Below are 21,744 nucleotides of genomic sequence, written 5' to 3'. Positions count from 1 at the left end.
TTCTTAAGATCAAATTAATAAGACTTATCTTAAGGCTAATGAATTAATAATAATTGAAATTAGAGTGTTGCCACAATTAAGGAAACAAAGACCGAATCACTGAGAAGGTATTATGGATATCAATAAAAAGTACGAGTATCTTTGTGTTCAAAAGATAAAAGCTCTTAAACCTATTTGTATAGTTTTTTAGAAAGCGGATTTTTAACTTGCAATTTTTGTTTGAAAAGAAAATTAGAAGCATATAAACATAAAGCTTTCAGTACTTTGACCTTTATATATACAATTATTTAAATAGTAAAGTAAAATTTTTAAATAGTGGAGTATTTAACATATTTATTAATGTTTTTGACTTAAGTGCTTTAATTAGAACAACTTCTACAGTTTTTCATTTGCTTCGTATTTTAAGATGATCTTAGGTCGGTTTAGCCGTTACTATGATTTCATGCTTCTTCTTTTTAATTGCCAAAATATGGTAAAAAATATTCTGTTAATATAAGAAATGTAAATCTAGACAATGGGCAGCTTCAGACAAATAAGGGACTTCATTTGCAGTCAACATCATTCTTTGAACGTACATTTGACTAAGGCAAAAAGTTAGTTTTTTCAAGTGTCATGAATTTCAAATTCAGAACTTTACTTCAAAAACCTCTGCTTTAAGTTCATAGTACAAAAAGTACAAACGAAATTATTGTCTACAAAGCACTCCTCAGGCAAGCTGCAAGTCCATCACGATTTGAATTTTGTATTGTAAAGAAATATTACTTATTTCTTTTCCGAATTGACAAGGAAACCATTTACAGAAAGCATTAAATAAAGATGTGCAGAAAATAAATAAATCATAGAGTAATAAAGTTCAGCTTTGCGTTGAATTGAATGAAAAAACATTATCAACTGTCATTTTGATAGAAGTAGACTTGACTTAATTGTTAGGGAGATTTTTCTTGACTAACTTTCCATTAAAGTTGCCTAAATTGGAAGGTAATTTTTTGGCAGCTGGCCAATCAGATACTAGAAACTTGCCTAACTTTCAAGTCCCTTATGTCGTCTGAACCTGCCCAATTTTTTGTGGTAAGATAACTTAAGTTGACATAAGCGTTTTAGCGGTTTTCCTTAACATCGAACATTTAAACGATTTAAGACATTTTACCAAAATCATTCTGTACTTAATTTGTTTTACCTTTTGCAAAACCCTACGAATTAAACTTAAGCTATTTCACAATATAACTTTCTTGTTTTACAAGATTTATCAACGATGGTAAAAAGAAAACATTGCATATGGACAGAGTATATAAAAAAGGATTAGAGATAAAACTACTTAAGTCGACTTAAGAACCTTTACCTTTTCAGCACAGAATTATGCAGCGATCCGATTCCGACGACGCACGTACGTCATGTTGATTTAATTTCGGATTGGAAATAAATAACCACACTGGAAAATAAAATTATATCACCTGAAACTATTGGTTTATCAAAAAATAGTATATTAAGCTAAATTTTGGTGACCATTCAAAAAATGTTTGAAATATGGTCACCTCCTCTTATTTAAGCTTTAACGGATAAACAATTGAATTAAATCACATAAATAACGTTTTGATTTAAAATAACTGCAATTTGTACTGTTTTTAAAATGCAATCGTAACAAAAATACAAATAAGTTATTTGTCTCTACTTTAGTAATTTGCAATATCTTCAAATTAATGGTTCATAAGTAGGACGAAATTGTTAATTTTGAGAAATTACCCAAAATTTTTGTTTGAACTCTTTCTCTTTTAGATCTTTTCGATAAAAAAAAAAAAACATTTATTAAAACTCAAACAATTAAAAAGTATAGAATTTTATTTCTCCTACAATTGAATCACATTTCATTTAGTTCCACTTTTTTAAATCACCTGTAACCCGCAGCCATACACAAACGCTCTCAGATTTTCACTCTCTTCAACTAATTCAATGCCTTTAACATCAGCAACACAAGATACCATTTCCCAATTGGAATCAAATGTTTCCAAATTAACTTTTCTTACAACTTGATCTATACTGCTCGAGTAAAAATAATTCATACACGGTGTAAATTTAACAGCGGTCACTTGGGCAGTGTGTAAATAATTCATACGTTTTAATGTAATAACATCGAATGTGCCTGAGTTATAATTGATTTTTGAATAAACAACATCTTGATCGTCTCCACCAGTAATGAGATGAAATTCATTTTGGTTAATAACTCGAACATCGAAGCTATTAACACCGCTCTCATGATGGGCAATCTTAAAATCAACTTCAAAATTGTTGATATTCCAAAAACACACAACGCCATCTGTCCCAACCGAAAGAAGGTAGGGCCCTGCAATGCGAACGTGTAAAATGCATTTTCCATAGAAGACTTCCGAAACTTGGCTTATGCTCGATTTTTCCATTTTTAATCGTCGCACGTATCCATCGGAACATCCCACAAAAATGTCAAAGCAGTTCTCCTCTTCTTGACGAAGACGAACATCGATAGACATAACACGAGTCTCGGGGTCACAACGGATGTCCTGTGATTTTACTTGGTTTTGTATTGTATAGTCAATAAGCTCCTCAACAAATTCTGAGCCTTCTTCAAAGGCACTAACACAAATCTGTGCCCGTCCTCCACAAGAGAATATTACATGTTTCCTTGCAGTTGCATTCCACGCAACACACAATCCTCGAATACTAGAAATGTGCGAATAAATAGAATGTAATTGTGTCAATGTCCCACTTTCAGAGTTAAATTTCGAAACCTTTAACATATTATCCTCCCCACCAGACACAAGGAACAATTCGTTGCTTTTATGACAGCTCAAGACATTACAAGGTTTAACATGCCAATTATTTTTCGGAATATTCAGTGTGAATGTGGATTCGTTGAAAATTATCTTTTGATGCAAGAGAACTTGTTTGTTCTTAATAAAAACTGTCCGAACAAGATTCTTGGACGGTTCGATATGTAAATCCCAGCAACGATGACCTCCTCCACAGGGAATCTCAAAATGTGTTTCTATTTCACGAGACCATAACACGAAATGGTTATCATTGAAGCCGAAAAGCAATTCGTTGTTGTTGTGGGAAGGAATTATTTTTTCTACCCATGCAATTGGAATTATTTCTCGAGACAAGACAGAAATAGTTTTGTCTTTTTTGTCCAATTTAATTGTTTTAACAGCATAATCGTGTCCAGTAGTTTTGAGTATAGAAAACGAAGTGTAATCTCTCAGAAGAGTCACCGTCGTACATCCTAAATGACCATGAAGACGCTTAATCGTATCGCAAGGCTTAGATGTTTGATCGTCGACAGAAGTAGAATATAGCATAAGACTTCCCTGTCGATTGCTAACAATCAGAAACTCCGAGTCTACTTTACAAGCAGCTGTTATCCATCGCTCTTTGCATTGGGGTAAGTCAATCGATACAGAATCTTCAAAATTGTGTGATCGAATCAATTTACAGTTCCCTGATTCATCAGATACCAGGTACTCACTTTGGGAGAGAAAGATAAAGGATCGTATCACACCAGGAAGGACTTTGCCTTCGAACATTTTTTCGAATGTTGAATTAGTTTCCATAAAATTGTAAAGTGTAACCTTTTGATAGCCAGCAATTGCAATCATGTCATTATAAACCTCCAGCACTGTACACTTGCATGGAACAAATGAATTTACAATAATCCATTCACCTTTGCGACCATCCCCGTCGTCGCCATCGACTTCGTGGTGTCTATGCATCAAACGGTTTTTATTGGTCATGGCGATAAAGTTTGTTTCATTCAAAAACTTTATTTTTGCAATGTACTCATTCTCTTCAAGAGATTGACCTGCCGTTAGGATGATTGGGAGATGATCTGCATCCTGTTTTAAACAATCTTCCAATCCATATTTTAGTATATTCCCACTTGATCCAACTGTGAGTATGGTTTTTGTAGGACTATGATAGTCAAGATTCCATATTGTGGCACCAAACTGTTGCCGTCGTTTAAAAAGCAATTCACCTTTACGATTCCAAAGACAGAAAAAGGAATCTTCACCGCCGGTTAAAACGTATATTTCGCCACCTTTTACCAAAATAATACAAGAGTGTATACTATAGGGTGATAGATAAAAAGATAAGTGGATAGTAAAACTTACATTCTCGTATGATTTTGGCCTTAAACACCCTAGCAACATGGCTGTATCCACTTTTTGGATTGACGATCTTAGCTTTGTTGAAATCATCACTTTCTGCACTCAATAATATATCCCAAAAACGTACAGAACGATCATCAGATGTTGTGACAAGCATCTTGGCTTCCATGTCAATATCAATGGAAAATATGACACCATTATGACATGGTCGTCGTTGAAGGAGTTTTGCTCTTCCGGAATTCTCCTCACATTGAATTGTTGGTTGCCAAACTAGAAGCTCACCAAAGGCGTTACCTAAAACCAATTTGTCAATGTATTGATTTGTCAGTCAGTTTGTGGATCTATTCTTACCCCCAAGTATGAGTAAATCCTCCCAACTCGTTCCATAAATGTATGAGGAGTATAGAGTCGATTTGTCTGTACATGAAATCTTATTTTGGATTTCACAAAAATGTGTAACGTCGTTATATTTCAAAAGCACAGCCACACTATGTGAAGTAACTAGAAGAAAGCTTCCTTCTTCTTTCAAGAGTTTTCCACTGCTGACCCAGTCAGATAGACATCCTCTATAGAGAAGTTCAAAATTTAACTTCTCGTGCAAAGTAAACATTTGCTTTATCTATAGTATTTTAAATAAATATTGATAGAAGACCTTACAGCATTTTGTTCAATGAATATAAATTCATTTTCACCATAAATTAATAATTTATTTGTCCATTCTTCACTCTCGATGCCATGAACCTTTCCTTTGAGTTTAAACGGAAGTGTTGAGCTATCGTCTTTCGTGTGCAAACGAATTTCATTGCCAACTCCTAGAATTGTAAAATTATATGAGGTAAATGTATATTGGTTACAATTATATTAGGAATTTATTTTACCTGCAAGTACATTGTTGTCATTTATTATTTTCAAAGATATACTATCACTTATTGTGTACATTTTGTCGAAATGTTTGTTGTTAGTTTAGTTCATGTGCTAAAAAGAATAATTTGGAATGTGCTCCACAAATGTCTCTTTGACAGGTGATAAGGGTCAATTCACAATAATCATATTAGGTGTTCATGTGAGCATAGCTATTCCGTCTAGTTTATATTGTTGTGGTCTTATGAAAAGAAAAGTTATTATTTATGAATGGAACATTGATGCGAAATAAAATAAAGATGATTTTTTTTAAATTGACATGAAATGTATTTTATTCGTCTATTGGCTCAATTTTTATTGCCGCAGCACGAATTTCAACTCGTGTTTTTTTTTTATTTAATAGATATGTGCAAATAAATAATAACTATAGCAATTGTAGAGCGAGGAAACATTTATTTATGTTTTTAATTAATTTTCAAAGTTCACTTTCGTACATACATACAAAACACACAAAAGTGGTTGATTTTTACATTTATTCCCTGTTTTTTGTTCAGTGTTGCCATACATGCTTTTTTGGGATTTCTTTGATTTTAGTTTTCAAATGCAAAAAGTACTTTGCATATACCCAAACTCGCACCCACCCCAAATCCTTTAGTGATCCCAAGTAGTTGGGTTGCATGGGGGCATTTACATTCCTTATTGTTAGTACGCCGTGCTATCAATTAAAGAAAGCTTGTTTTAGGCTTAAAAAATGCAATACAAAAAAGGAGGGTTAAGTCCGAAAAAGAAAATATTTTTTCTATGACTTAGGCTAGGCGCGCAAATGCAACTTTTTCGAAACCAAATAGTTTGATCGTTAGTTGCCCAAACATCGCGCACATAAGCAACTCCAAAAGCAATCAACGAAATAAACCAATACACAGGAAACATTTATTCACTTTTTCTATCTCATATACACGAAACGAAGTGTTTCAGATCTGTCCTATCTTTTGCGTATGAAAGAAAAGAGTAAATATATTGTTGGAATTCAAAATTATATATTTTTTTTAATATCATAAGTCAATACAAATTTCTGGAAATGGATTTTTACAAATTGGAACAAAACAAAATACCCCCAACAAAATTGTGGCTTTGATGGATGTTAACTTTTTTCAATTAAAATAAAACATCTTTTAATTTTACTTTACTTATTTATTTTTAGTGATACAAATAGATATAATAGATCTTCAGTAACTAACTTTATGCTTATACCTTCTCATACCTCAAATAAATGACAATCTTATTTAATGAATTATTAAATGAACTTATTCCTTTATTTATTTATTCCTTTTAACTTAATAAGTAATCAGATTAAGATCTCGTGGTTAACTTAAATAATTTAGGACTATTGAATCACTTCATCAATTTAACCGCCAGCACTGCCAAAGCCCATTAGAATGGTCGATAATACCGCGACCATTTGGTCCCATCGCTGCCACACTATGCGCCGCATCCAAATACAAATAAGCTTTGTATTTCTTCTTTAATGCAATAACCTCAGGCAATCGGACAATTGAACCCTCCATACTGAAAACACCTTCGACAATTATCAACATTTTTTTCCATGGTTTGCCTATTTTTGGCTCACCATTAATTGTACATTGTCGCAGAACACTGTCCACATCTTTCATGTTATTGTGTCTTTTGTTGTAACTCCTGACAATCGAATGCCAAGTATAATCGATGCATGATTCTTTTCCCAAGTAGTTGTAATTCAGGTTCAGACATCGTGTTTCTGTTCTATTGAACTCGAATGTCCAACCGTAGTCCTTGATTATGAGATCGTTGAGGGTTACCTCCGCCAGGACAATGCAAATCGGTGGATTCCAGCAATCTCGAGCTTTCCGATAGATATAGCGTGATTAGAAGCTCTCGAAGGCATCGTAAAGCGTAACATAACCCTGAAAAAAAATCTAATTTTAGACTCAGTCAGTTCGTTGATTTCAAATCGATTCAAATCGTCATCTTAGCTCTCGATTAATTTCTTTAGCTACTTTTGGGGCACACATCAATTGATTGATGTAGCCCAATATTATGAGCAGGTAAAAGCCAAGATATACTAGGAAGGCTGTGTGTAGAGGAACCTTTTCGAATGAAGATTTGCTCCGATTAGTATCATCATAGAATTCTCCTCTTCCTGATACTGCTGCTCCCGTGGGTGCTTTTCCATTTCAGTGTTGTTTATGTTATTCTTTATTGTATACAATTCCATTTGCAGTCTGGTTGATAGCATTCGACGGCGACAGCGTTGTTTTACTCTTGCCATTCCCATTTGTGAGAGGCGAAACATCATTCGAAATAATTGTGCTTTATTCCATTTTTTAAAAGATGACGCACTTTGATACGATTGAAGTCATAATAATCTGAAAATAAAATAAAAATTAAAAAATATGTTTTGTTTTGAGTTACAAATAATAATAACCACCTCCTTTCAGTACATAAATACATTTGACGTTTAAAAAGTAGCAAATTGAATTATGAAAACAAACATACGAGAAGGTTATATTATTCTGCGAGTCTGGAAGTATCCTACTAACCTCGTCACTCTTTAAAGAATCATTCCACTGAAATGCACTAATACAAACATACGAAAGAAACTATTTAGTTGCATGTGCGCGCAGTTACGTGTATCATAGTAGGATACAGACATTTTTTATGGGTTTAAGCAACTAATAAATTTTCGCAATCAATGTATGAAAGAGAAAACTAGTGAAATTGAGATGTAAGGTGGTACTCTTCCCTCAGAATTTTTTGTGAAAGGAAAACATTGACTAATTCTTTTTCTCTCTTGCACTTAAAGAAAATTGTTCAACGATTTAGTTGAAAGTGCGCGCAGTTACCTAAAATTCCTTGAGACACAAACTAAGGAATTGGTTTGGGGTGATCGTTTAGTTTGTGTCAAAACACAAACTAAAAAGTTGCTCGAATGGGCGACCGAATGGTTTCTGCATGTGCGCGGACTCTCGTATAAGTCTATAGTGCTCAGATTAGAAACCAAACAGTTTCGAAACTAAAAGTTGCATGTGCGCGCCTAGCCTTAAAGTTGTTTTAAATCGCATCATCTTGGAGGCCAATGCACAGGTTCGTATCAGTAACGTGAAACTATGCGGGTTTCAAACGCGTCCTTTAATAAATCAGTTGTCTGACATGATTCGGTGTTTTGTTAAAACCACAGCTAAGTTGTTCAATAAATGGACAAAAAGTCAGTAACCATGGCTCAATAGCGCTCACCATCTAACTTTCTTGCCAGCATCGTTTTTAAAGAAGTACGGACCAATTAATCTAACAACACATGAAGCATACCACTTTGTGTGGATGTAACGGTGTCTTAATGTACTTAATGTGTAAGCAGCAATCTGGTTTTGGGTCATTTTGTAACATTGGGAATCGTTTTTTCCGGCGTTATTCTATTCATGTTTGTATTCCAAACCAAACTTAAAATAAATCATTTGAATGCTGGCAAAATGACTTCTAGTTAAAAGATTATTGCCAACTAAAATCTCTTTACCTCTTAAAAAACACTGTACTATTTTTATAAACTCACATGATATTAAACGTTACCAAGCACACTTTTTTCTCAAGTTCATTATCTATTCTATTTATCTTTTAATTTATCAGATGAATGGACAGAGCAGGAGAACAATAATTATAAACACTCACTCTCACCTAACAATCAAATTAGATTTGCATTTCTCTTATCCCTCTTAGAATTTTATGATAGAGCATTTTTAGGAAATTTCTGTTATCAGATTTCTGATAGAAATACTGAGAAATGGGTATAGAAAAATTTGTTGATTTTTCTAAAAGTACGGAAATCTCTGACATCTTTGAAATAGTGACTGGCCAATTAGTATGACAAAAAAATGAATATTGGCACCACCTTGAATCGTTGCTAAAAGTCAAAATAAAACTTGAAATATGATCTATTCACAATAATTCAGCCGATTTGACATTAGATTGTTTACTTTATTTGAGCAGTTGGTTGCTGCTACATTTTTGTTTTAAAATAACAAATAATTTAAAATCAAAATTATGTCTGCTAAAAGGGTTTGTTTTTTGCCAACAATATTTATTTTCAATAAATTGCTATATTCAACCTTTCTTACTCTAGCCAAAATGGGTAAAATCAGTATTTTCTCAAGATCTCTCATCGTCATCATCCGAACAGCCAGCAAAGAAAACACGAAGTTCCTCTTTATCAAGTGAAACTATGTCAAGCTACTTTAAAAACACTGCATCGAAGGACTCATTATCCTCTACCATACATAACAAGCAAAAGCCTACCACTGAATCACTCGCCATTCCATCGCCCAATTGGATTGATAGTTTCGAACCCCATACCATCGATGATCTAGCAGTTCATGCTAAAAAGATTCAAGAAGTCCAGGACTGGATGCTTCATTGTGACATTTTGCGTACCAAAAAGCAACCAGCCCAAATTTGCCTAATCACTGGACCAGCAGGTTCTGGTAAGACGGCGACTTTGAAAGTTTTGGCAAAAATAATGAAATGCCAACTTGTCGAATGGATAAATCCAATTGACTCTGATAACATTACACAACTGGGAGATCAAGAAAACCAATATGCCCAATCTCAAGTGGAGTTATTTAAGAGTTTTCTATTTCGATCGTCACGTTATAAATCGGTCCTGGAGAGTTGCGATAAACGTTTGATTCTCGTTGAAGATTTTCCAAACTGTTTCATTAAAGACACCAGTGGATTCAATGATGTTCTTGAGTAACTCTTAAGTCCCTACTTATATCTTCAATTTTAATGATTGTAATATTCTTTAAATATTTTTTCAGGGACTATTTAAAATATGGGAAATCTCCTTTGGTGTTTATTGTCACCGATTCGAAAAGCAAGAAATTGAATATAAGTTTTAATCTCTTTTCGGATACTGTGAAAACGCAATTCAGAATTAATCACATAAGGTATACAATAGGTTTCAAATAAAATCCCTACTGCCTTGATTAGTTCTCAAAAATTTTTAAATATAATTTCAGCTTTAACCCAGTATCAACTACATTAATGAAAAAAGCACTTAAACGAATTTGTACACTGATGACAAGTGAAAGCTTTAGAAACTTGTACAAAGTACCCTCTGTAGATATGGTCGATTCAATTGGTATGGCTGCACAGGGAGACATGAGAAATGCACTCATAAATTTACATTTTGGATCACTCAAAGGTTAGTAAAAAGTATTGATGTTTAATACTGAAACCCAAAAATTATGTGGATAAAATTCAATCAATTAATTTTGTTGATTGGCAATATCAGCAGAAAGCAATTGTTTATTTTGTAGAATTGTTAAGGAAGAAGTTTGGGGATTAAGTCCCGAGTACCGTCCTTTGAAAGCCATTGATAGATCTTCATTATTAGGCTAGTTTGGAAAAAATCTTACATTTGAAATGAGAGTCAAATCCTCCACAACCGAGTTCTTAATATAAACAAATTCCAAGTCATAGTTTTTATATTAATCAAGGTTCCAATTTTCGTAATTGTATTCACCAAAGACTACGATACTTCATGTTTATTGTAAAAACTATTAGTTATAAAAAGAGATAACAGAGTTGGGGAGAAATAATTAATCATAAAGTATGTCCATTGGTAATTGGGGATTGAGACTTAAAGTAATTAAAAATAAAAATCATGATCTAAGTGGTTTGCAGTAGGGCAATTTTTTTTTTATAACAAAGTGATTCAGTACCCCAAGACTTTCGGTGTCTTTGACATTTTGTCTATTTAATAATCAACGCTAAGCTAAATAAGGTGATAAGTATCCTGGCCAGTCGAATTTACGGAGTTTCATTTTCAAAACATCTTCTTCAAGGTAGATGATAATTCCCGAAAGAACTGGCGGTCAAAAGTGAATTGTGTCTAATACGATGTAACAACTGGAAAAAGTCTCTCGATCAGGTAAACATTAAGAAACTATCGACGTAGACATTCAAACTGATTATTTTAAGCCATACACAGATGTTAACCGAATAGTCCTAACTGAAACCTTACAAGGGAGGTCTTTTCAGCCGGTTTCATAATAAAGGATGCGTAATGTCTGCACTCGTACTGTGGTAAGTGTCGTTAGAGATCTAAACACACATAAATCCGCTGGTCCGGATGGTATCCCCGCTTATGTTCTAAAGAAATGTTCTTCAACGTTGGCAAAACCACTGCGTAAGTTTTTTCGTCTGTTCTACTCCTCAGGTCTCGTTCCGAGAGGATGGAAAACTGCATTTGGCCAGTTCATTTCCAAAAAAGGCGAATCTTCCACACCCTCTAATTACCGACCGACTGCACTTACGTCCCTTCTTTCCAAGGTCATGGAATAGCTGATTAATTATCAGCTCAAGAAATATCTTGAAGACCGAAAGCTTCTTCATTTGATATTTAAAAAGAATTTGATAGGGTTTGGCATCAGGCTTTCTTATCGAAAATGCGTGCTTTTGTTTTTCATGAGTCCCTGCTTCATTGTATTAGTAATTACCTTTTGGATCGTTCATTACAAGTAGTATTGGATGGATTAAAGCCTGAAAACCATAAAATAAATGCTGGTGTGCCCCAGGGCACTGTTCTATCTCCAACACTCTTTCTCGTTTTTATTAATGATCTCCTGTCTGCAACTTCTAATCTAATACATTGGTTTGCTGACGATAGTACTCTTAGGTTTTCATATTCGTTTCCAGACTCACATCCCTCTTCTTCGGATGTGGAACTGCAACGAAAAAATATGATAAGCTCATTAAATTCCGAACTAAACAGCATTTTTCAATGGGGACTAAAAAACCGCGTGGAATTTAATGCTTCGAAAACCCAATGCTGTCTTGTATCGTTAAATCGAGATACACCCCTATTGCCATTATCATTGGATGGCAATAACATCTCGATATTGTCGGTATGTGTGTCACCAACCACCACTTGTGGAACGACACGCGATGTCGCCAAAAATGTCGCAAAGTATTTGGGTTTCCTTATGCGGTGCAAGAAGTATTTCACCCCTTCTGATCTGGCTGTTATGTGTAAGACTTACATACGTCCAAAGCTTGAGTAAAACTACCATCTCTGGGCTGGTGCTTCTGCAGTGGCCTTGCGAATCAGTATACCCTAGAGTCCAACTCCGGCCGTACTGTAAGATACAGAGATTCGTGCTTTAGCCGTACTACGCGAATGTGGAATGCCTTACCACACTCTGCCTTTCCTAGTCATTGTAATATTCAGGAATTCAAAACCAATGTGCACCGACATCTCCTTCCAAACCCTTTCTCCTTTTACAGTGCTCACACTGTGTCTGCATAATAAAGATAGGAATATCCCCTTATAAACAAAAAACTTTTCATCTAACTTTCCTCTAGATCAATAAAGCTTCCAAAAATCCAGACTGCAGTGTCTGTCTCTCAAGTAGAAGTACTTGTGGTTTATGAATCGGCTAAAGTTATTTCTTGCCAAAAATTAGTAAACTAACACTAAGCCAGGCTAAGTCGGCCACAAAGTCAAAACTGTTATTACAATGCCAAAGAAAGCTACGTTTAATCAACCAAGGCAACAAGATTTTCCTCGCTTGGCTCTTAGGATAATAAGTGACATTAAGGGTTCTAAAAAATAGACTAATTACCCAAAAATAAATCACTGCATCAGACGAGTCAAACCAAAACAATAAGTGGAAAAACTTACCAATTTTTTCCTCTAAACGGCAAGCAGTGAGTACTAGACGGAAGACACTTCCTCTGTAAATCCCAAAGCGTAGCAAAATTAAGAAAGAGAATACTAGGATTACTCAAGTATTTGATCCAAATGTTAGACCGTAGAAGCATACAAATCCTAAACAGATTACGTCTGTCGCGTAATTTTGTTTTCATATTATTATCGGCTTCTCCTGGTCCAAGTAATTTAAAAAATTGCGATATTTCAAATTCATGCAGTTCTAGTAGTCGACGCTATTATAAACTAATTGTACCTTTTCTTCAATGATGTGATATGGTAGCGATGTACAATTTTCATTGGCACACTAAAGATGTTGATTACTTACTTAAGGTGGCATTACAGTCAGGGGGGACCTGGGCCTCAACCAACAATGTATCCAGCCAGCTCGGTCCCTGCGTGCGCCACCTGAGTCGCAGTCTTCCTCTACTGCGCCGGCCGTCCCTCGAGATTGGATTCAAAGACCTTCCGGGCTGGAGCGTTGATGTCCATTCGCTCTGCATGACCCAACCATCTAAACTGTTGGATTTTAATTCTGCTAACTAGGTCAATGTCCCTGTACAGCCCGCACAGTTCGTCGTTTTCCTCCATTCTCGGTCTATGCGTACGGGACCAAAAATCAACCGAAGAATTTTTCTCTCGAAGCATCCTAAGACGTTCTCATCTTTCTTTGACAGGGTCTAGGCCTCAGCGCCATAAATAAGAACCGGGGTGATGAGTGTCTTATAGATGGTGATTTTAGATGCTCGAAAGAGGACTTTACTTCTCAATTGCCTTCCAAGTCCAAAGAAGCAGCGATTTGCAAGAGTTATTCTTCGTTTGATTTCAGCGCTGGTGTCGATGTTTAAGCGGTGCCTAGGTAGACAAAGTTCTTAACTACATCGAAGTTATAGCTGTCCATGGTGACGTTTTGTCCAAGACGTCGTTATTCAGTATCCTTTTTTGATGACAGCATATACTTGGTCTTGCCCTCATTGACCACTAAACCCATCTTCTTTGCTTCCTACGCAATGCTCAAAAAAGCTCCACTGACATCACGCTTTGATCTTCCAATAATGTCAGTATCATCTGCGTATCCGTTGGATAGGCTTTTGGAAGATTGTGCCTCTAGTGTTGACGGTTAAGTTTTGCACAATTCTTTCCAGAACGATGTTGAAGAATTCGCATGACAGTGCATTTCCTTCTCTAAAACAGTTTTTGACATCGATGCATTTGATGGTGAGATCTTTTCCGTCTTTGATAGAGCAGCGTGCATTCTCCATCGTCATTCTGCACAAACGGATAAGTTTGACAGGGATGCCAAAACTAGACATTGCTCTGTAGAGCTCTTCCCTATGGATGTTGTCATACGCGGCTTTAAAATCGATAATGAGATTGTGGGTATTGATTTGAAGCTCCTGGTTTTTTTCCAAGATCTGCCGTAGACTGAATATTTGGTCGATAGTGGACTTTCTTGGTCTGAAGCCACACTGATAAGGACCTATCAGGTTGTTGACGAATGGCTTCAGACGTTCACATAATACGTCAGAGAGGATCTTATTTGCAATGTTAAGGAGACTGATGCCTCTGTAGTTGGCGCAATTTATTGTATTGATCATGGGCGAACATAGCCGTGTTAATATTTTTGGGTGTCGAATCCTTTCGTGGCCTTTAAAAGTTCAACCAAAATGATAAGTAAAAACTAAAGACCACTGAATTGTACAAGTTACAAATCTCAAGAATTTCTGAAGGGTCTACGATTTGTTTTAATTTGAAGTAAGTCTTATTTCGAAGCACTTCATTATGTAAAGTGAAAAATACGTTGCAAGGACAGGAGTTGAAGTCGGGCAGCCACCCTGAGAGTCTATAAATAGGTTCCAAGTTCCGTAGTTTTAGTTAGAATAACGGTACCTCCTCTTCTGTGATGAGGGAAAGTTTAGCAATTTCCCCAAAATACAGTTTTTATAGCTTTAGTCTGCCCTCAAGATTGGTGGTCTGTGTTTTGCTTTATTTCATATAACTTCGGAAAGCCTTAAAATATGATTTTAGCTACTACTCATAGTCAATCAAGTTCTTTAATTCAATTTTAATAAATAGGCGCTCCAGTCCTAAAAACGGACACCCTCAAAACATCTTCTCAATCGAAGACTCGCAGTAAAACTCAAAAAAAGCTATCATCAGTTGGCCGAGATGAAACAATTACTTTGATGCATGCACTGGGTAGAGTTTTTAATCCAAAATGTAAGTTAATAAAAAATTCAAATTGAAAATATTTATAAATAATATAAAATTACATATTCCAACAAAGATACCGATGCCGCTAACCAGTTATTACACTCACCTGAAGACATTGCAAGCTCCTTCTCCACCGAGCCAAGGAATTTCACTAATTTCGTTCATACAAATTTCCTCGGTCATTTCGCTGACATTGAAAATGTCTTACCTGCTATCGATGCGCTCAGTGTTTGTGATAATATTCTTTCCGAATATAGAGAAGATACTCTGGGTTTGATTGGTTTGAACGTCGCAGTTCGTGGCGTTATGGTTTCCAATCGAAACCCAGTTACAGGATGGATGCCTATAAGAGGACCAAAACGAATAGAAATCGAGTGAGTCTGAAACCATATTTTTAGAATTATCAAAAATATAGTCATATGATTTCCTTTGTTGTATAGAAAAACTGCTGAATTAACTTCATTAGGCCTAAATCAAATTACATCCTCCCATCTGCTGGCATCTGACTATCGCAGCTATGTTCGAGTTATTCTTGATAAAAAATAATAACCAAAGGCCCTATCATAATTTGTAAAGTTTTATTTATTTTGCACATACTTGTAAACATACTTTCTTGTATTGAAGTTTTGCTTTAGTTTTTCATATTGGGAATAAATTCTAATTTATGTAACACTTAAATTTATAATAATCATTGTTTTATGGTTCTTTTTAGTAAAAGTTCGAATATATATATAATATCATCATATATTTTGTTGTTTTAATAATAAATATATAGATTTACTGAAAGTTAATTTCATTGACATAGTAATTAATTAATATAATTTAAACAATCTTTTTTTAAGCGCGATAACATTGAAATATGTTTTTTTTTTCTATTAAAATATTTTGGTTTTTCTTTTGTTTTCATATTTATAAAGAATTTCTAACATTGCGACTAGAAAATAACAAAAACTACAATTAAATTCGAAGAAGAAAAGAAAAATTCTTAAACCTATAACTCCAAATACATACACACATACTCATATTTTATATTGCAAGAATTCAAATTGAAAACAAAAACAAAAGAGATCGTAATAAAATCCCTGATTGCAAAGTAAGTTTCTTTTTAAATAAAACATATCCTTTGAATATTCATAGGAGAAAACTAACTAACTAAACAATCATAAATGCTTTGTCTTATCATTAAAAAATATAAAGAAAACAAAACGATTAACACAAAGTGATGAATAATGCAGTTTTTCTTTTTTTTTTTCATAAATGCTTAAAGTATAGGTAACTGAAAAACGTCCTGAATTTTGAAATAATAGTTTTAAATGTAATGTTATCTTTTTTGGGTTTATTTAGTGTCTTATTTAATAAATAAAAAAAAGTACAAAATCAGCTTGTTGTTGTAGTTTGTTTGATTGAATCCGCTGCTGAAGACGACGCCAAAGACGCACGCAGTTTGGTGGGGCGTTGAAAATGTAGTTATATCTACTTTGAAGCAATTTTATTGTTGTTTGTTGTTCTTTTTTTGTTCAGTATTCAGCGCATATTAATCGAACCTGGCATCTTTTGTGGTCCACGATCATAAAATAGCAAATAGGCTGGCACACTTAGAACTTCATCGATTGAGACTTCTCGAACCACCGTATCAGATGTATAGAACCATCTACGAGAGTACGATAAGAATACACATTTCCATTGATTAAATTTATATGATGTGATATTTCTTACCTGTGAGAACTTCGCAAAGCCCCTCTGCGATAAGTGACAAAATGTCCACTATTTGCTTCACCAGAATGTACAACAACCGCCAGCAATCGGTACAAATTCCGCGGGAACATCGATCCAAACGTATTGAAGCTGCCGAATGTATCCATATTGCTGTTAGTTGGAACACTCGTTGAGAACAGAGACATTGTTGATCCCCATGGAGTGTTGGCCTTTAATTTTAATTTTGTTTTTAAATCTTTTTTCGGTTTGTTTATTCGATTAAATATTTTTTACCTGACTATTCAAATGGGGTTGTACAAAACTGTACGGTGCCATGGATAGACTCTCTGGAAAATGCACATAGTCTTGTCGTTTACACACCTGCCCAGTTGGTAGCCAAACTGTGCGTGAAATATGAATGCACAGACAAGCTGGTAGTTTGGCAAAGGTGAGTGATTTTGTGTGATTTGTCGTTTCACTGCAGGAATCACATTTGACTCCTGTTAGATTTTCTGAGGCTATAAATTCACTTAGCAAATGACCCAAACTTAGACCGGATCGCCTTTGATCGGGTAGATGAAGAGTTATGCTGTCAAATTTATCATATCGAACAGTTGACTATAGAAAAAAAATCAAATTCAAAAACTTTACAGTTGCTTATCTTAGAGTAAAGAAAAAAAGAAATAAGTTCAAAAATATCATCTTAAATAAACAAATTAGGGTTTCAACAGCTTGTAGAGAATAATGGCCTAGTGACTTACAACTCTCAACAATTTGTGTGAGTGTGTGAAGTACGTGTAGTTTCAGGAATTATGGAGACCTACAGTTTAATGTCGAATCCGAAAGGATAATTTGAGAATACAAGTTTTTTGAAAAGAAACTCTCGGATTATTTATTTACACTTTTCTGAGCTATAAAGTTGGGAAAACGAAACCTAGCCCAGTGAATGGAAGGATGGAGTGATTGTTGAGGTGCCAAAAACAGGTGATCTCAAGAACTGCAACAATTGGGTTGGTATTACCGTTTTGTCCGTTTTCCCAAAGCTAATGGCAACTTTAATCCTCGAACGGATAAAGGCTAGGATTGAGACTACACTCAAGAGGTATCAGGCTGGCTTCCGCAGCGGTGGGTCGGGCGTTGACCATATTAACACCTTACGCATTGTTCTTGAGCAGTCTGCAAAATTTCAAACACCGCTAAACCTTATGTAGGTAGATTTTGAAAATGCCTTTGAACGAGTTAACTGAAAAGGTATATTTAGATCACTTCTTGGGAGAGGAATTCCGCCAGAAATCGTTGTCATTATAAAGGAGTCATTAATAGGTAGCTATCCGACTCTTTCGAAGTTCGTCAGGGTGTGAGACAAGGGGATGTTTTATCGCCAATTCTTTTTCTGCTAGCGATAGATGATGTTCTGACGGCCAGCGTCGGTACAACTGAGAGGCAAGGTATTCAATGGAGAACGTTTGAAAGGCTTAGCCATTTAGACTATGCCGACGATATATGTCTCATGGAAAACAACATCAGTGGGCTAAACGAGATGTGTCAAACTTTACGGGTGAAAGAAGAATCGTGCGTATTATTCTGCATGACACGCCTGTTGAAGAGGTCGAACAATTTAATTACCTCGGAAGTATTGTATCAGCAAATGGTGGTACGGATTTCGACGTAAAAAGCACAATAAATAAAGCTCTCCTTGCCTTTGGTGCTCTGTCTCAAATTTGGAAATCCAGTCAAGTCTCCTTACGCACTAAACTAAGATTCTTCGAATCCAATGTGAAATTCGTGCTATTATATGCTTGTGAAACATGGAAAGTCTCGGCGACCATCTCGAGAAAATCACAGGCTTTTGTGAACCGTTGTCTGCGTCACATCCTTAAAATTCGCTGGCCACAAACAATATTTAACCAGGAATTGTAGCGTAGGACAGGTCAGAGGCGCTTGGACATCGACATCAGAAAGCGCAAATGGCAATGAATTGGTCACACACTAAGGAAACCAAACGATGATATTGCGGAGGAGTCCTTTGAATGAAATCCTCAGGGGTCACGGCGGGTTGGAAGACCAAGAACAACATGGAAATCTACAGTGCTATCGGAAGCTAACTCCCAGAGAAAGACGTGGCCACAGTTAAGGTATCTAGCTGCAGATCGAGGAGGATGGAGACGTTTTATTGACGCGTTATGCCCCGTACGGGATTAGAGGACCTGATGAGCTATACAACTTTCACAACGCTATCTATTGGTTACGCAAGCAAACCTTATTTAAAATCCTAAATCATTCTTTCAGTTTGTTAACTACAAGAAAAAATAGGATGGGTACCCATCTAGTCTCCCTTCCATAAAAAAACGGTCTTTTACAATTTCTCCCGCAAAAACCGTCAGTCCATCTATTATGCTAGGCGTTTTTAAGCGCAGGTCTACAACCACTCGTATCGTTGAATTTGGGTCTTTTATCCTCTCTGCCTTTGGAAAAGGTTACGACGTCATGTTATTTCAACAAAAAGCACTAAGGCATTTGGCAAAACCTTCCAAAGACTTATTTTCTTGGCTTTAAAATACTTTTTTTTAAAACCTTGAAAACCGATATTACTGCGTTTGTTTCACATCTGTTATTTCATACCCTTTGCTGTTCTCCAAGGAAGCCGACTAGATCTTCGTTTGTTCAATTTTACAATCAACAATTTTGAAAGGATCTTGAAGCATTCTTCTATCACACTATATACTGATGATACAACATGTTTCAAGACCATTTCATTAATACATGACCATCTTTAATTCAACATGATCTTGACTATTTCAAAGCTTGGTGTCTAAAAAAAACTGTTTGGGACTTAATATTGCTAAGTGCCAATCAGGCTCCTCCACGTCTCTACCTTTTGTACAATAAACCCATACCTACTGTCAATAACATTTGGGACCTAGACATTTTTCTCACTAAACTTCCTCGACAACTCTTTTATGTTCCTACCCACCGCACCTCCTATGGCTTTCACGAATCTAATATTTTGTATGATGCGAAGTGTAAATTCGCACTTGGACTTTTTTTGGTTTCAACCTTGGTACTCCTTCCTTAAAACGAAGACCTGCATTGTGCTACTTGACCTGTCTTTGGCCCTTTGAAATAGCTTTTGAACTTTTTATCCATAAGTAAAGGTTAGAAATACCAATAAGTCACTTGGCAATTAGTTTACCTTAAATCCACATCCATTGCATACAATTTGACTTCCCAATGCTCCTTGGAATGGGTGTGGTACTTGTAATGGTGCCTGGTCGCTCCATATCTGCAAATACAAATTGTTTTATCACATTTGATCTACCAACCAAAAGAGTAATTTCTTACAGATACTCTTCCCGGACCTCGGGACAATCGTTCCAAAGATCTGCAAGACGAAGAAACTTTTCGGTTCAACGCACCATCACCCATTTGTGTTTGTACCGAGCGACATCGACTCTGCCGCTGACTAGCTATGCTTAGATTCGGCGACATTGTTGGATCTTCGTTCATGTCCATCATTAGGGATCTTGACCCATTCACTCGGTCCTCGCCCTCTTCGTCGCAAATAGAAGCAGGGGAGTCCGGTGTATGGGCCTCAGATCGAACTTGCCGCATCAAATTTGTCGACTCATCATATTCCGCATTCAAAAAATCCGAAAGGAGAGCACTTGACGGCCTCTGAGGCGGCATCAATTCCTGTTTGCTCCCGTCCTCAGGCAATAGAGCATCTGACAAGCAACCGACTTTCTTCGGTCTTGTGGATTCTTCTTCTAAAGAAGCTAGCATTACGTGCAATAGTTCGTGGGCATCCTGTTCGCCCTGCGGTATAACCCAACGGAGATTGTTCAAAGCACGAATCACAGCCCCAGGTGAATAGGGATCTCCTCTCAGAGTGGGGTGGGTGCCATTGACGATCTCAAGTGTGTTCAACAGTGATGTAATGAGATTCTTCTTGTCCATAGAGACTCCATTATACAACTGTAGCCATGCTATGAATTGTGGGCAGGCTGCCAATGCTTGCAGCAGAGTATTCAGAAAGCAAGTTCGTCCGAAGTTGTGCAAGCCTGCAATTTGCCCTCTTCGCTGGCGAAGTCTTGATGAACCTACCCAGAGAGAAATTGGGAAGAAAATACATGGCTATTTATAGTTTCTGTACGAATGGATGGGAATAATGAAAGAAAATCACTTGGGTTACCCGATGGTCCCCAAAAAACAAAAGCTCCAACTACGGCAGCCACTGTGACACCTGCAGCCATTAAAATCTTCTCTCCTTCCATATTTTTTGATTTAGATTTTGATTTGCTTTGATTTATTTTCAATTTGATTGCGTTTTACTAATCGTAGTTGAAGCACATTTTGTGCAATGGGTTTTTCTAGACACTTTTAATAATATCTTTGGACTATTGTTTTTGTTTTTGTATTATTAAAATAAAATTTCGTTTTCGGTGACCAAAAATTTTCAATTTGCTGCAGTTGGAAAAAATAATTTGTAAAGAAGAACGTCAAATATCGACTTTGTATCTGTCATAATTTTTATTTTTCGTTGGAGTCTGTTTGGAAATTTATAGAAATAGGTCAGTTATGGTAAGTTCACAATCATTGTTTACTATTTGATCACAATGGGATTTGCAATGGACAGCTGGTAAAACAACTATTCAATCTATTGTATGGCAAATTAAATCCTTCAAATTGAGATATAAAGGAAAAACCTTATATCTGTTAAAGACGATAATTAGAAAACACTAGAACTAGAAATATATAGCTTCTCATTAACATCGAACTTAAAGATATAGATACAGAATCTGAAAATACAGATTTTAGCATTACCTTACTTTTTAATAAGTTAAATAGGATTTAGTTATACCCGTGGCAAGATGGTTAGTGCGTTGGACTGTCATGCCAGAGGTCTTGGGTTCGATCCCTGCCTGTGCCACCTTATTTACGGTGTTTATTCAAAGTGCTTTCTCAAATTAGCCGTTCGGATTTGGCATTATAAATTGTAGGTCCCCTCCATCCCTGCAATTACCCACACACAGGAATGGTTAGTATTCGTAAGTCTCTACGGACTGTTGCGCCACCTAATTTATTTTTTATTTAAAATGG

The 21,744-nt window shown here is 35.8% G+C and overlaps 3 protein-coding genes across 4 annotated transcripts; 1 reads left to right on the top strand and 2 right to left on the bottom strand.

Moving 5' to 3' along the window:
• Nucleotides 1–1,812: 1,812 nt before the first annotated feature.
• Nucleotides 1,813–5,164, bottom strand: LOC129947458 (WD repeat-containing protein 6). Its single transcript, XM_056058019.1, has 5 exons — nt 5,015–5,164; nt 4,794–4,948; nt 4,488–4,725; nt 4,140–4,430; nt 1,813–4,066 (listed from the first exon to the last, which is right to left on the bottom strand). Exons 1-5 carry the CDS (start codon nt 5,073–5,075, stop codon nt 1,881–1,883), a joined length of 2,931 nt encoding a protein of 976 aa, XP_055913994.1. The 5' UTR covers nt 5,076–5,164; the 3' UTR covers nt 1,813–1,880.
• Nucleotides 5,165–8,957: 3,793 nt separating this feature from the next.
• LOC129945783 (cell cycle checkpoint protein RAD17) lies at nt 8,958–16,329 on the top strand. The gene is made up of 7 exons (XM_056055704.1): nt 8,958–9,083; nt 9,148–9,773; nt 9,842–9,970; nt 10,043–10,227; nt 14,812–14,955; nt 15,023–15,323; nt 15,390–16,329. The coding sequence occupies exons 1-7, from the start codon at nt 9,069–9,071 to the stop codon at nt 15,493–15,495; spliced, it is 1,506 nt and encodes a 501-aa protein (XP_055911679.1). The 5' UTR covers nt 8,958–9,068; the 3' UTR covers nt 15,496–16,329.
• Nucleotides 16,266–21,147, bottom strand: LOC129945782 (ubiquitin carboxyl-terminal hydrolase 30 homolog). 2 transcript variants are annotated; one of them, XM_056055702.1, is made up of 6 exons: nt 20,828–21,147; nt 19,987–20,744; nt 19,838–19,927; nt 16,939–17,262; nt 16,666–16,874; nt 16,266–16,600 (listed from the first exon to the last, which is right to left on the bottom strand). In XM_056055702.1, the coding sequence occupies exons 1-6, from the start codon at nt 20,916–20,918 to the stop codon at nt 16,474–16,476; spliced, it is 1,599 nt and encodes a 532-aa protein (XP_055911677.1). In that variant the 5' UTR covers nt 20,919–21,147; the 3' UTR covers nt 16,266–16,473. The 2 variants fall into 2 exon arrangements, with proteins under 2 accessions (XP_055911677.1, XP_055911678.1); XM_056055703.1 differs by having other exon boundaries at nt 20,837–21,146.
• Nucleotides 21,148–21,744: the final 597 nt, after the last annotated feature.

The sequence above is a fragment of the Eupeodes corollae genome, chromosome 2 (assembly GCF_945859685.1).
Source record: "Eupeodes corollae chromosome 2, idEupCoro1.1, whole genome shotgun sequence".
Lineage (NCBI taxonomy): Eukaryota > Metazoa > Arthropoda > Insecta > Diptera > Syrphidae > Eupeodes > Eupeodes corollae.
The sequence above is the reverse complement of the archived record's forward strand: the minus strand, read 5'-3'. Positions and strand labels throughout refer to the sequence as shown.

Excerpts from the sequence above, each read along its gene's own strand:
- LOC129945783 (XM_056055704.1), top strand. Across the intron at positions 9,774-9,841 it reads GGATTCAATGATGTTCTTGA|GGACTATTTAAAATATGGGA; the intron begins GTAACTCTTAAG and ends ATATTTTTTCAG. Across the intron at positions 9,971-10,042 it reads TTCAGAATTAATCACATAAG|CTTTAACCCAGTATCAACTA; the intron begins GTATACAATAGG and ends ATATAATTTCAG.
- LOC129947458 (XM_056058019.1), bottom strand. The coding sequence starts at position 5,075 with ATGTACACAATAAGTGATAGTATATCTTTGAAAATAATAAATGACAAC. Across the intron at positions 4,726-4,793 it reads TATTCATTGAACAAAATGCT|TTAAATTTTGAACTTCTCTA; the intron begins GTAAGGTCTTCT and ends TTGCACGAGAAG. Across the intron at positions 4,431-4,487 it reads GGATTTACTCATACTTGGGG|GTAACGCCTTTGGTGAGCTT; the intron begins GTAAGAATAGAT and ends AATTGGTTTTAG.
- LOC129945782 (XM_056055702.1), bottom strand. The coding sequence starts at position 20,918 with ATGGAAGGAGAGAAGATTTTAATGGCTGCAGGTGTCACAGTGGCTGCC. Across the intron at positions 20,745-20,827 it reads GGGACCATCGGGTAACCCAA|GTTCATCAAGACTTCGCCAG; the intron begins GTGATTTTCTTT and ends CTCTCTGGGTAG. Across the intron at positions 17,263-19,837 it reads GCAATGGATGTGGATTTAAG|TCAACTGTTCGATATGATAA; the intron begins GTAAACTAATTG and ends TTTTTTCTATAG.